General features: G+C 37.9%; 1 protein-coding gene across 3 annotated transcripts in view; it reads left to right on the top strand.

The window, feature by feature from the left end:
- The window catches only part of LOC126183764 (laminin subunit beta-1), a 344910-nt gene extending 332395 nt beyond the window's left edge, over positions 1-12515 (top strand). For all 3 annotated transcript variants that reach the window (XM_049925993.1, XM_049925992.1, XM_049925991.1), the window contains 5 exons: positions 1264-1452; positions 2022-2185; positions 2928-3069; positions 8487-8820; positions 11511-12515. In XM_049925993.1, the coding sequence (XP_049781950.1) occupies positions 1264-1452; positions 2022-2185; positions 2928-3069; positions 8487-8820; positions 11511-11650 (969 nt within the window). In that variant the 3' untranslated portion in view covers positions 11651-12515. The remainder of the gene's footprint in view (positions 1-1263; positions 1453-2021; positions 2186-2927; positions 3070-8486; positions 8821-11510) is intronic.
- Positions 12516-12718: the final 203 nt, after the last annotated feature.

Below are 12718 nucleotides of genomic sequence, written 5' to 3'. Positions count from 1 at the left end.
TGTGGTAACATCCAGTGACACATCCCCATACTAGAACAGATGACACATAGAACCAAAATACAAACAACTATACCATATAACTCAACTGAAATTTTTAAAGCAATATTCATGTTTAATTCTTCCAAATTTTGTACTGATGATTTTCATGGAACAATAGGCTGATTATCCATTTCTCATTCTTCAGTGTCCAATAGAAACTGCAGAAGGCATTTGGAGAGTTAATTGTAAGGTAGTGGTTGCAGACTCTGCAAAACACCAATAAGAGAAAAAATTTACCAGATTTTTTGCCCCCAACAGCTTGCCACATAGTTATTACCAAACAGAGACCTCCTTCCAAACAGTAATGTTTCTTTATGCTGCAAGAATATCTTTAAACTTATAAGAAAACCGATATTGGGAGAACTCGAGAGGACTCACCACTATGATTTCACTGTGGTTAATCAAGAAACAATAGTGCTGTACTGCAGAGACAAATTAAAAATTTTTGGCAACTGATATAACATGGAAAAATAAATGGCACAACATTCACTGGACATGAATCAACCAGACAAGAAAATATTCCAACAACTAAAATATTGGGAACCTACATGGAAGCTGCTATGGAACTGGCAACCCATAAGAGAAAACTTAAACCAAGAAATCCTCCTTTAGAGTCAGAGAAGTAAGATCATCAGTAATAGGAAACTACATTCTTTACTAGCTACCTATTGGTATCAGAGTCAACTGATGCAAGATATAAATTTCCAGCTTTGCACAGTATAATCATGTGAACTATTTTACATGTATGCCATTCATAAATGTATATCAGATGTGATTATCATAGGATACTGAGTAATAAAAACCTACAGATAACAGTCCACTTGCAGTTGGAAGACAAATCTGTAATAGATTGCCAAACAATACAAAATGGCTCTGTGGAAATCTGTTTGAGGACAAGCTGAAATAGTTGTTAATTAAAGGATACTCGATCAAAGATTTCTGAAGTCGATTACTGATAGTACTGTTTTTGTGTGTTGCAGTATATTAGTGGTGGTAAACGTTTTTGTAATAGTATCTAATGTGCTAATTGTTATAAATATTTATTCCATGTATGGCCTGATATCACTGTGTCATTGTTATAAATGTACAAAAAATGAGGATGTCAAAAACTGTAATATTGTTGTGGACAAATGGAGATTATTATTATTATTATTATTATTATTATTATTATTACTACTAAATAGATTTACAAATTTTAAAGGAACTATTATGTTTTATTGACAGGTATCTCAGGCAAGGCAAGAAACAGTTAATGCAAACACTTTGGCACAAGAAGCTTATGACAAAGCATTAGAGGCACGTAATCGTTCTGATGATGTTACTACCAGAACGCAAAATTTCATAGATGAGCTCCAGAAATTTTTTGATGAGGAAGGTGCATCACCATCAGATATCAGAACGCTGGCAAAAGAGGTATTATACATAAAATTAATTTTTTTTTCTGAAAATAGCTCCTACAATACCAAACCTTTCTTTTCACTTCATATAAATGTTGGATACTCTCAATCCAGTTCAGGTGAGAATTATTGGCTTGAAAAATAGTGAATTTTATAATGTGTGGATATGTATAAAGACTAAAATTAAATGTGAAAGTAACTGATATGAAAAAAAATTGAGAAAGAATTTATAGAAACATGTCTGTATAATTGAAACACCAGGAAATCGATGCAAAACATAAATTTTACACAGTTCTGTAATTTGGTGGCTGGAGCTGATGAACATTTTTTCCACGATTATGCACACCTGATACATAAAATTTGGTGATTAAAAGATACAGTAATGACTCAAACGTGTATCTCCTCATATCTATGATTATTATTAAATTGGGATATCAAGTTTTCTACTTTTATTATGTAGTGCCTGAAATATTAATAAGTTATGAACATGTGTGATTAAATGGAAAATATAAAAAAGACCTGTACTATTTATTAACTTCATTTATGGAGTTGTACTCTGATAGAGAAATTTACTTAATGTTGCAGGTTCTGTCGAAAAATATAGAACTTGAACCAGAAAGTATAACTTATCTTGCACAAAATATAAACAATACAATTGCATCTCTCACGGACATAGAGGTCATCCTGATGGAAACGAATGATAGTCTCACTAAAGCCAAGTCATTAGAGGAGCAGGCAGATGCTGCGAAGTAAGTATTACTGTTTCCAGAATGAATTTTTTTGCTTTGCAGCGGAGTGTGTGCTGATATGAAACTTCCTGGCAGATTAAGACTGTGTGACAGACTAAGACTGGAACTCAGAACCATTACTTTTCACAGGCAAGTGCTCTACCAACTGAGCAACCAGAGCACAACTCATGACACAGTTTTAATCTGTCTGGAAGTTTCAAGTATTATTGTTGGTCTAACATAATCAATTGCCAACTTGCTTTTTAGTAAAGGAAAGTTATCTATGGGTGCATGTGTACTGCAAAGTACAGCTTGTCAACAGGGTGAGGATTCAAAGGACAGTCCCATCCCCCTCCCTGTTTTGCTAACAAGCTGCCCTTCATAGTAATTAAATGCACAGGCCAGAGGATGATCTGTATCACAGATCAAAACACGTTATCTAATTAAAACACACAAAGTGACCCAGACAGTATCATAATAATTACAAGTGGTCACGGTTCCCTGAGACACCATGTCTTTATTTATGAAAAAGGATATATTACTTTCATCATGAAAAAGGAGATATTACTTTCCCCCGAGAGGGTGATTTGATGTGCACGATAAAACATTTGGAAGTGTTATGTACATTGAAAGTATTTGAATTAATCCCAGTTGATATTTACATTTTAATAATATTATTACTACTTGCATCCAAATTTATAATATTACATTTTGCCATTACTATCAAACTGACTCAATAATATACTGATTCCTTTCTCTTCAGGGCAGGAGCAGAGGGAATTTTGGAAACAGCTAAGCTAGTTGTAGATGCACTTGAAGAAGCACAAGATGCCCAAGACAAAGCTGAAGATGCTATAAGAAAAGCCAATAACGACATATCAGTAGCAGAAAGGGACCTTACTCAAGTGAGTAGAAATACAATATTTGCTTTTGAAAGACTGTTTCATGTGCTGGTTTTATAATATAATTATGAGGTAATAAACAATTTATAATGAAAACAGGTTTCTAGAAAAATTAGTTAGCATGTTGCAGTTAATACAGGCAAAGCAGGTTTTGCAGAAAGTTATTATTTCATAAAATATTTATGACATAAATATTGATTCACCATTTCATATAATATATGAAGCTATATGCTCTCACAGTCACTTTATTGATATATAAGACAGGTATATGTGAGCAAGGACAACTTGTACAAGTGTAAGTGAGGGTATCAGTAGGTTGTAGGGCTGTGCACAGATAGTTAACTTCCTCTTTCCCTCCTTTATCTTCAAGAGAGATCAGTAACAAATCACAGGAAGAATTTAGATGAGTTAAGGAGAGATATAGCGCATGAAGGATAGTCAGAAGCATATCAAGACTGAAAATGCAATTAAGGTATAGGCTGAGAGAAGTATGGAGTTAATGCAGGTGGGAGAATGAGTAGAAACAGAAGGAAATGCAGGAAACAGATAGACTGCAGGGAATAGGAAGGACTGAGGATAAGAAGGTTGCAGGACCAAAGAACACATCAGTGGGACAGTTCCTTTCTGTGCAGTTCAGCAAAATTAATGTTGGAGGGAAGGATTCAAACAGCACAAGTTGTGAATCAGTTATTGAAACTAACTAAATTGTGCAATATTCTCCATAACTCTATGCATAAAAGGTTACTAAAGAAAACATTAGGGAAATGATACTTGGGGGTGGTACTAGATACAGAATGAGAAGAACAGTACAGAGGAAGACACTGGGACTAGAATGGAGTGGGAACAGACTGGGGGTGTGGGGGTGGGGGGGGATGAAGCAGGTTTGGGTTAGGAGGGTGGAATTGGATGGAAATAGGAGTGGAGTTAGAGGCAGGTGGAGGGCAGGAGGATTGTTGGAGCAAAGAATTTACTGGAGAGACAACTCACTCATCCACAATTCAGAACAGCTGACATCAGGGGGAAATAATCTAGATGGCATGTACTGTTAAGCAGCTGATTAAAATCAACCACTTCCTGATGAGCAACTGGGTAGTTCCTTTGGTTCTTGGCTACAGCGTGGCAGTGGCCATTCTACTGGCTGCCAATACTCACAAAATGCTTTGCAGTATCTGTAGCGAAATTGATAGATGAGAGGACTGCTGTCACAGGTGGCTTTGACTCTGACAGGACAGGAATGGAAGGTTGTGGGCAGATGTGTGGAACAGTATTTGACCTTGATCCTCCAATTCGATATGACTAACTGGTGAAGGACTGGGAACAGGAGTGGTTTAGGGACAGACAAGCATATTACTTAGGTTGAATTGTGGAATACTACTTTAGGAGAACTTGAAAGGGTAGAGAAAAGGATATATCTCACTTCAGGGCACAAAAAGAGGGACCAAAGAAAAAGTGGTTCAGTTCTAGTTCTTGGTGGTACATGTGGTAGTACTTGTTGCTACACATATAGCATGCACAGCTGGCAAGGCTGAGGGAGTTCTTTGTGTGTAAGGGGTAGTAGCTGTTGACAAGTGATGATGTTGGTGCTCAATGAGTTTAACATGAACAGTGTTTCTTATGGAACTGATAAACATAGTTGCAGAACTGTGAAATATGCCCCTGGTGGCATCAGTTGATATCTTGCAACAGCAAATAAGAAAAATTTAGATTGAGGAAGCCCTACCCGAAGAATGGAAAACAGCCCCAATCCATCCATTGCACAAAAAGGCAGTGTGGAAAACAGCAACTAAGACAGAACAATATCCATACTACTGGTAACTTACAAAATTCACTCACTTGCCATCCAGGAATGTTTAGAAACCAACACAAAGATACATCACTATGAAACAATTCTGAAGCCAATAGTTATGTATGTAGCCAAGCCCTATCCCTAAATGGAAATAAAGGTCTCCTTGAAGAACTGGAGAAAAAGAGCATAGAATCATTAGGGTAATAATGGGATCAAATTATAAGAATGTCATCCATCAAGAAAGATCCCACAGTGAAGCCTAGGGCAAAACAACAAAAAAAATTAAGGATTAGGTCAACAAAAGACATGTGAAATTTAATGGTCACCTCAAACAAATGGATGGAAACAAGCAGACCAATGAGATCTTCTGCTTATTTTTTTATTCAAACCCCAAAACTGCAATGTCTTGGTTTAGAAATACCAAAGATGACCAGCTCCTTTAAATCAAACCTGAAGAAGAGCATCAGATAGAGGAAGGTAAGCAACCCCACACTCACAAAGAATGAAGGAAATCTGGGCTTGAAAGAATGGAAAGTTCACTGCCAAGTGGAACAATAATAATGTAACATGATCATCAATGATGATATGATCATTATTGTTACATATTCAGGTCAGGAACTGAATACTATAGTGAATCATGCACTTAAAGTGAAATGATCACATAAGAGACTTGCTGGAACAATAATAAGTAAACGTAATTCACAGATGGAAGCAGTTGCTTACAAAACCCAGATTTGACTGATAACTGAATATTGCCTTGCCAGATGGGATTAATAGAGGAGGTAGAGAAGAGCTGACAAAGAGCAATGCATTTTGCCACAAATTCATTTAGTGTGACAGTGTATGGTATATGTAGCAGCTGCAAATATGTTTGTTTATCTAGTAAAATCTATCACACATGGAAATAAATATTGTAAATACACTGATAAGCTAAAATATTATGGCCACCACCCACCACCACACTGGATGCCCCCTCATGGCATTGCGGGCACATGATGTGGTAACAAAAGTGTGTAAACAGAGCAGACATGGATGGGGGATCACCCTAGTGAAGATATGGGCTGCAAATGGGGAAATCCATTGAGACAAATGACTTTGACAAAGGGCAGATTATTCTTACACAGAGCCTGTGAATGAGTATCTTTAAAACGGTGAAGCTGGTTGAATGTTCATGTGTTACTGTCATAAGCATCTGCTGAAAGAGGTAGAAGGACAGTGAAACTACCACTAGGCACTAAATAGTTGGACGTCCACGACTTTTTACAGAATTCACAGTATGTGAGGTTCGGAGGCTTGTCAGCTCTGTAAAGTAGGACAGATCTGTGGCATCCCTGCTGAAAGAGCACAATATGGGTGCACCCACAAATGTTTTGGAGCACACGGTTCCTCATACATTGTTGAACACGGAGCTCCACAGCAGATCACCCCTACACGTTCACATGTTGACGCAACAACATCATCAATTATGATTGCAGTGGGCATGGAACCATCAGGATTCGACCATTGATCAATGGAAACATGCAGCTCTTTGAGGGAATCACATTTTTGCTGCACTAGGTTGATGGTCGTCTCCACAAATGGCATCTTCAAGGTGAACGGTGGATTGAAACGTGCAGTGTGCCGACAACACAGGCTGGTGGGAGTAGTATTATGCTATGGGAGAGTGTCTCCTGTGCTTGCATAGAACCTGTGGTAGGAATCAAAGACACACTGACAGCTGCGAACCACATCCATCCCTTCATGCTTGATGTCTTCCCTGATGGTGATGTTGTCCTCAAGCAGTATAATTGTCCATGTCTTGGAGCCAGAACTATGCTACAGTGATTTGAGAAGCATCATAGTGAACTCATGTTGATGTCTAGATGACCAAATATGCCTGCCGTAAATCCTATGGAACCCATCTGGGTCGCTGTCGGGACCCATCATTGTGTACACAAATCACCAGCCCATTATTTACGTGAATTACAAGACATGTGCATTGACATATAATGAGACATACCTACACAAACCTACCAACAAACTGAAGGATCTGTGATATGCAGAATCAACGACGTAGTTCATTCCGAAGATGGACAAACAAGCTATTAAGCAGTTGGTCATAATCATCAGTGTAAATGGTTCTGTCTATCCTAATATCTGTTTAGAGACCAAAATTAAAAATAAAGGATAAGGACTGTCAAGCACAACATAAATTTTAAATGTTAGTGAAATGGTGAATGTTGGAACAAAGCATTATTAGGGCAGGGCTACCATGTAGCTCTTACTACAGTTAAAGGTAAAATGAGGATAAACATCCATTCAGTGAAAGTAAGATAGAGAAATGATACTTATGTTGCAAATGTATCCTTAATTGCTATTCAAAGAAGTGTACAGCACTCTGCAACGTATGTTTCCAATAGACATTTACAAGGGTTGAAGACTGTTAGTGAAGGGTTTCCTCTTGTCAGACAACTATTACTGCATGCAGGAATACTTCGGATCGACATAATTACTTTATGGGGGTGTAATTCAAATTACTGTAATAAGCAATGCAGTTCATGTATGGGTACATTACATCATTCCAGCCAACTAGCCAAGTGCTGGAATGCTCCATACCAACAGTTAATGGCCAATGTTTTCCACTTTCCTTGCTCGTTATTAAAACTTGTAAAATTAATTAAATTCTCATACAGTAAGTTTATTATAATTGTTTCCAGACTTATTTTTGCTCTGGAATTTCATAATTCCATGTTTCATTATTCTGTTCGCTTTTCTTTCAGTAAGTTGTGTCCCCTTTATTACATTACAGGTAGTTGTATATTCATTCTCAGTCTCCGTCACTCCCCCTCCCACCCCCCATCCATCCTGATCCCTCCCCCCCACTCCCCTCCCTCCCCCCCCCCTCTCTATCTCTCTCTGGTTTCCTATTGTGGAAACTATCTTCACACATATAAAAATAGATATCTGGGTAGTTTTACTCTTCTATTTGTTTCCCAAAGTCATCTGTGTATCCAACACGGAACATTGCCAGTTATTAAAATTTTTTTACAGTTGCAAAATTGTTTCTTCTATTAGTTGCCCTGTTTCATGCATGAATAATGGAAGAACTGTAGGCAAACACTCACTATACATTTGTGGTTTTGAGCAGCTGTCTGCTACATTGTCGTAGCTCAGCATCTGGTTACATTCCACGACTTAACAGTATCATATCAGTTTTATGTATGATGTACTAAAATAACTTCTTGTTTTAGTTGCATATTTATTACTTTTACTGGTAATTGTTGGAATTTCATTTGCTAGAGACACAGATTTCATTCAGCCTATAGTTGAGTTGACATTTACCATAGGTTGCAATGGTTCTAGTTTAAGGTCCTCTGTCATGACATTTCAGAACTATTGTTTTATCAACACCTCTGCTGAAGTAGGCAGGCAGAAAGTGTAAGTAACATCTGCACTGGAATATAGGCTTCGTTGGATTTCTTATTATCTTCCATAACTGCCAGAAACACTTAACAGACATATGTCATTGTGTTTCAGTTATATGTTATAGCTCAAACCCTTTTATTTAATTAATACCTGCACAAACTATGTGCATTACAGATGATGTACAAGTAACAGTCAAATTTTATAACAACTGTTTTTTTGTTTCTTTTAGATTGCAAGTGGAACAGAAGATGCTCAACAAAAGGCAAATGAAACAGTTGTAGAAGTAAATTTTCTGCAAGCAAGACTGAAACCTCTGCAAACACAGTTCTTACAAAATGCCCATGATGCAGAGGAAGTGGCACAGGAGGCAGAGAAGCTGGAAGCAGAGGTCCAGAGGGCTCAGAGCAATACAAGTCAGCTGCAAGACCAGTATGACAGGGCTGCAGCTGAGCTGGCCAAGAGGGCCAGTCGGTCAAATGAAGCCCATGAGCGTGCACAAAGTCTCCTAAAAAAATCCAGCACTCTACTGTCAGATTCACTGCGAAAATCAAAGGAACTTGATGGTATGTTTAATAAATTTCAGTGCTTGCACAGACTGCTTTAATGTATAAATTAACAGCCCATTTTGTTCTCTTGTTGTTTTTAATTATGGAAGTTCTTGTGAAAAATTTTATGAAGTGTTGGAACATCCAGCTTTTCAAAAAACTTACTTTCATTTCTCTCCAAAGTAGCACCATTCAGGTAGCAGCAAAAGTGAATCCTTTTAAATTCTTTAATGACATTTCTGTAGTACATTTCCTTAGAAGATTGCCTAGGAACACTTTTTGAGCATAAACACTACAGGAAGTACAAAAAATGCACATAGAATATTGTTAAATCTTCAAATTTAACACATATTTCGGACAACACAACAACACATATAAGTCACTGAGTAAGTCACTGAGTAAGTTGACCTGTTTACAAGTCGGCATTCGATTAAACACTGAATCTCAGTCTAGCGGCCACTGCTCGGCTGGCCGCTTAGGTGGCGCAGCTGCTGCATGGCTGGCAGACAGCACCGCACGTAGAGGACGTGCGTAATTGCGCGGCGGCACTTTGAATAATCGGCGAGTCACAACAAATATCATTTCACTTTTAGGTGAGTAAGATATCACATGGAGCCAGATTTGGACTATGCTCTGGCTGCAGAAGTGTTGCATTAAGAACTCTCTAACAAACACTTCACTTTGAACCATCATGCAAAGAGGTGTCTTTTGTAGAAATAATTCTATAAAGGCCCACCTTTGACTGCTTCACTTTTGCTTTTTCAAAATGTATCAAAGTATATGAATCTGTAGTTAATGACCCCCCTTTCTTAAGGTCTGGTAGTGGTGACATATTCACTTGCACTAAAAAGGCACACATTAATATTTTGTCTAAATTCCTTGTTCTCTGTACTTTTCTTGAAAGAGTATTATTTAAATGCTTCCATGCATCTCACTTATGCATCAATTCTGTGTCAAAATGGTGTGCACACACACACATTTCACCACCAACTAAAATGTTCAACATTAATTTTGACATGGAATAAGACCTATTGGGCATCTGCTGACAGAACTTCATTGCACTGGCTCTGGCCTCAATGCATGCGCTAATTTGATTGGGAAGGATGCCTTAGAGCCATTGTATCCTCTCCTGTTGCAAGCTAGACCACATTTGTTGTAACTGATCTTTGATATGCAGGAAACTGAATTGAGATGAAGTAGACATCTGAACTGGTCCCACACATATTCAGTAGGGGACATATCTAGGGATATTATAGGCCATGAGAGTACCTCAACATCACACAGATAGTTCATATACACATGAACCATGTGTAGTTGAGCATTTTGCTGTTGAAAAATGTCACCATGTATTATCCACATGAGAAGTAACGCATGAGGATGCCAGCTGTCTGTGACACAGTGTTGTGCCATTAGAGTTCCCTGAATACCAGCTGTGATGTGAAGTCATACCCCATGGCTCCACACACCATGCTCCCAGGAGTATCATTACTGTGCCTCTCCAATACATTGGAAGGATGGGACCACTTCTCAGGTTACCGCCATACTCACGTCATCCAAGGTAGTGAAGAACAATTCATCACTAAACACAATGTAACACCAATCATCAGCAACCCATGCTCCTTGGTCACAGCACCACTCCAAATACAGCTGTTTGTGTTGTGGTGTTAATGGCCGCTTATGGATGGGATAGTAATTCCCTAGTCTAGCAGCTGTTAATCTCTGACCAGAGGTATGAGATGACACAGAATGTTGCAGGGAGTCCATTGTTTGTTCTCAGATGGTAGTTGCAGATGTGAAGGGGTTCCAATGTGTTTGATACACACTATGGTGTTACTGACTTGTGGAGGTTAGACATGGTCGACCAGAATCTTGACAATGAGTATGCCTGCCATTGTGTTCCCACACAATCCAACAAGGGCTCACTGTCACACCTGAAAGCCCCACAAATCGGGATATTGTACAGTTTGACCATCCGGCCAAACAGGTACCCACAATGAGGTCCCTTTCAAACTCTGTCAAGTGCTGATAACTCTGTCTCACATGAATACATGGCAGCTTTGTGTCCTTCACAGTGTTCACTTAGTATCTGATACTGTTTGTGGTCCTTATGTACCCTACTGGGCCTGGTAACAACACTAAACACAAACAACAGTAATGCATTCTGGTGACCATTCTACGTGTCAAATAGTTTCAAATCTACTTACCCGCCAAAGGTGTGTACATGTACTTAGTTACGCTGACATCCAACCATGTCTTCTGTGGGCTTCACTATTTTGTCAGGCAGCATATATACATTAAAACACATAACATATATATGTAAATAGTATAAATAAATGCAGAATGCTCCCAACACCTGGTGTATACCTATAAATGAGAAAGAGTCTGATAAATATTGCATGTGTTGTAAATGTCCATCATGCAGGGCACAACAAGCAGCGAGTCAATGCAGGACTCATGGCACAGCTGTCATGGCTGGCAAGAAGCGCTTTGAAGCTTAACGTCATAAGGTGTTGAAACTTGCAAGAGCAGATAAAATATTATGCTCTAATTGTGTCTCTTTCTTGACTATATGACAATAGACCAGAACCATATTATTCTAGAATCCTTTGTTACTTGGGCTGTGTAGCTCTTATTTACTTACATTAATTTGTGTATTTAAAATGAAGTTATTTGTTAACTGACTTATCACTGTGACATTTTTGTTTCAGATATGAAGAAGGAATATGATGGGCATGATAAAATTCTGAGGGACCTGAATATAGAAATAGATCATCTTATAGACAGGATGAATAAATATCAAGGTGTCATCAATGAAAGATCTGAATACTATCGCAGTTGTCTGTCGTAAGGCAGTGCATAGGAGTATTCTGCTTAAAACCATTTAGTGGACAATTTAAGTTGACAGAAGTGAATCTGTGTGAGATGTTGGCATTCCATAGAAAAGTGCATTTATTACCTCCATATGGGTGTGTCCTGGAAGTTCTTATTAATTTAAAAATGTATCAGGAAAGAGAAGTAGCGTACAGAATATCTGTAACTGTTTTCTCTGAAATGTGAGTGATAGTTGGGAATTGTTTTCATGTGTGACTGAAGTGGAAGGGCAGATCTGTTAGTGAAAGATTCCATGAAAGGATTAAATGAACAAAGGGTGTGCATAGAAAACATTAGAAATGTTCATGTGATGAACTAGTCTGCAATATCAGACAAGGCTGTACAATACAGAACTCAAAATAATGCATTACGTCACCAATAAGACTGAATTCGTGGTTCAGGCACATAGCAACAGTGGACCTTGGATTAGTGGGCCCTGTTAACCAAACAGTAAAACAAACTGCTTTGGGACATTTTGTAATTTATAACTTACATATTATGTGAAACTTGTCAGATGACACCTTGTCTGCAGTTATACCACACACACAGTGGGAAACTTGGGTGCAGCAGAACTTTTTGTAACTGCCATTTAGTATTAATTCTGGAATTCTATTCATTTGTTCATAATTACTTTTACTATTCATTTTTATCATTGTAAGTAAATAATAAACTTTTAAGTTTAACAATGCAGCTGTAGTTAATAAATCTGCAAGCAGGTGTAAATGAAGTTCCTCATATTGCATTGCAATGGTAAATAATCATTAATGTCATGTATTAAAGTGTTTCATCCACAGATTTAGATATTTGTAAAGATACTTTTAAATAAAATCAGTTTGTTCAAATTCCTTGAGTATGCCATAAATTTTAACAAGCCACTCATGCACTATTTCATTTTGAAAACTGAAAATCTGGAGCAGTTACTGTTTCCATTTTTACCAGTCTAGTGTTACCCATCCATTGAGTAATATACAAATCATGACTTCCCAGTCATGTTAGAAGTGGCTGTTTCAAGTTGCACAAAAATAGCTTATGTTATGATTTAGTG

This window comes from Schistocerca cancellata, chromosome 4, assembly GCF_023864275.1.
Source record: "Schistocerca cancellata isolate TAMUIC-IGC-003103 chromosome 4, iqSchCanc2.1, whole genome shotgun sequence".
Classification (NCBI taxonomy): Eukaryota; Metazoa; Arthropoda; class Insecta; order Orthoptera; family Acrididae; genus Schistocerca; species Schistocerca cancellata.
This window is presented reverse-complemented; position numbering and strand designations above follow the sequence as displayed.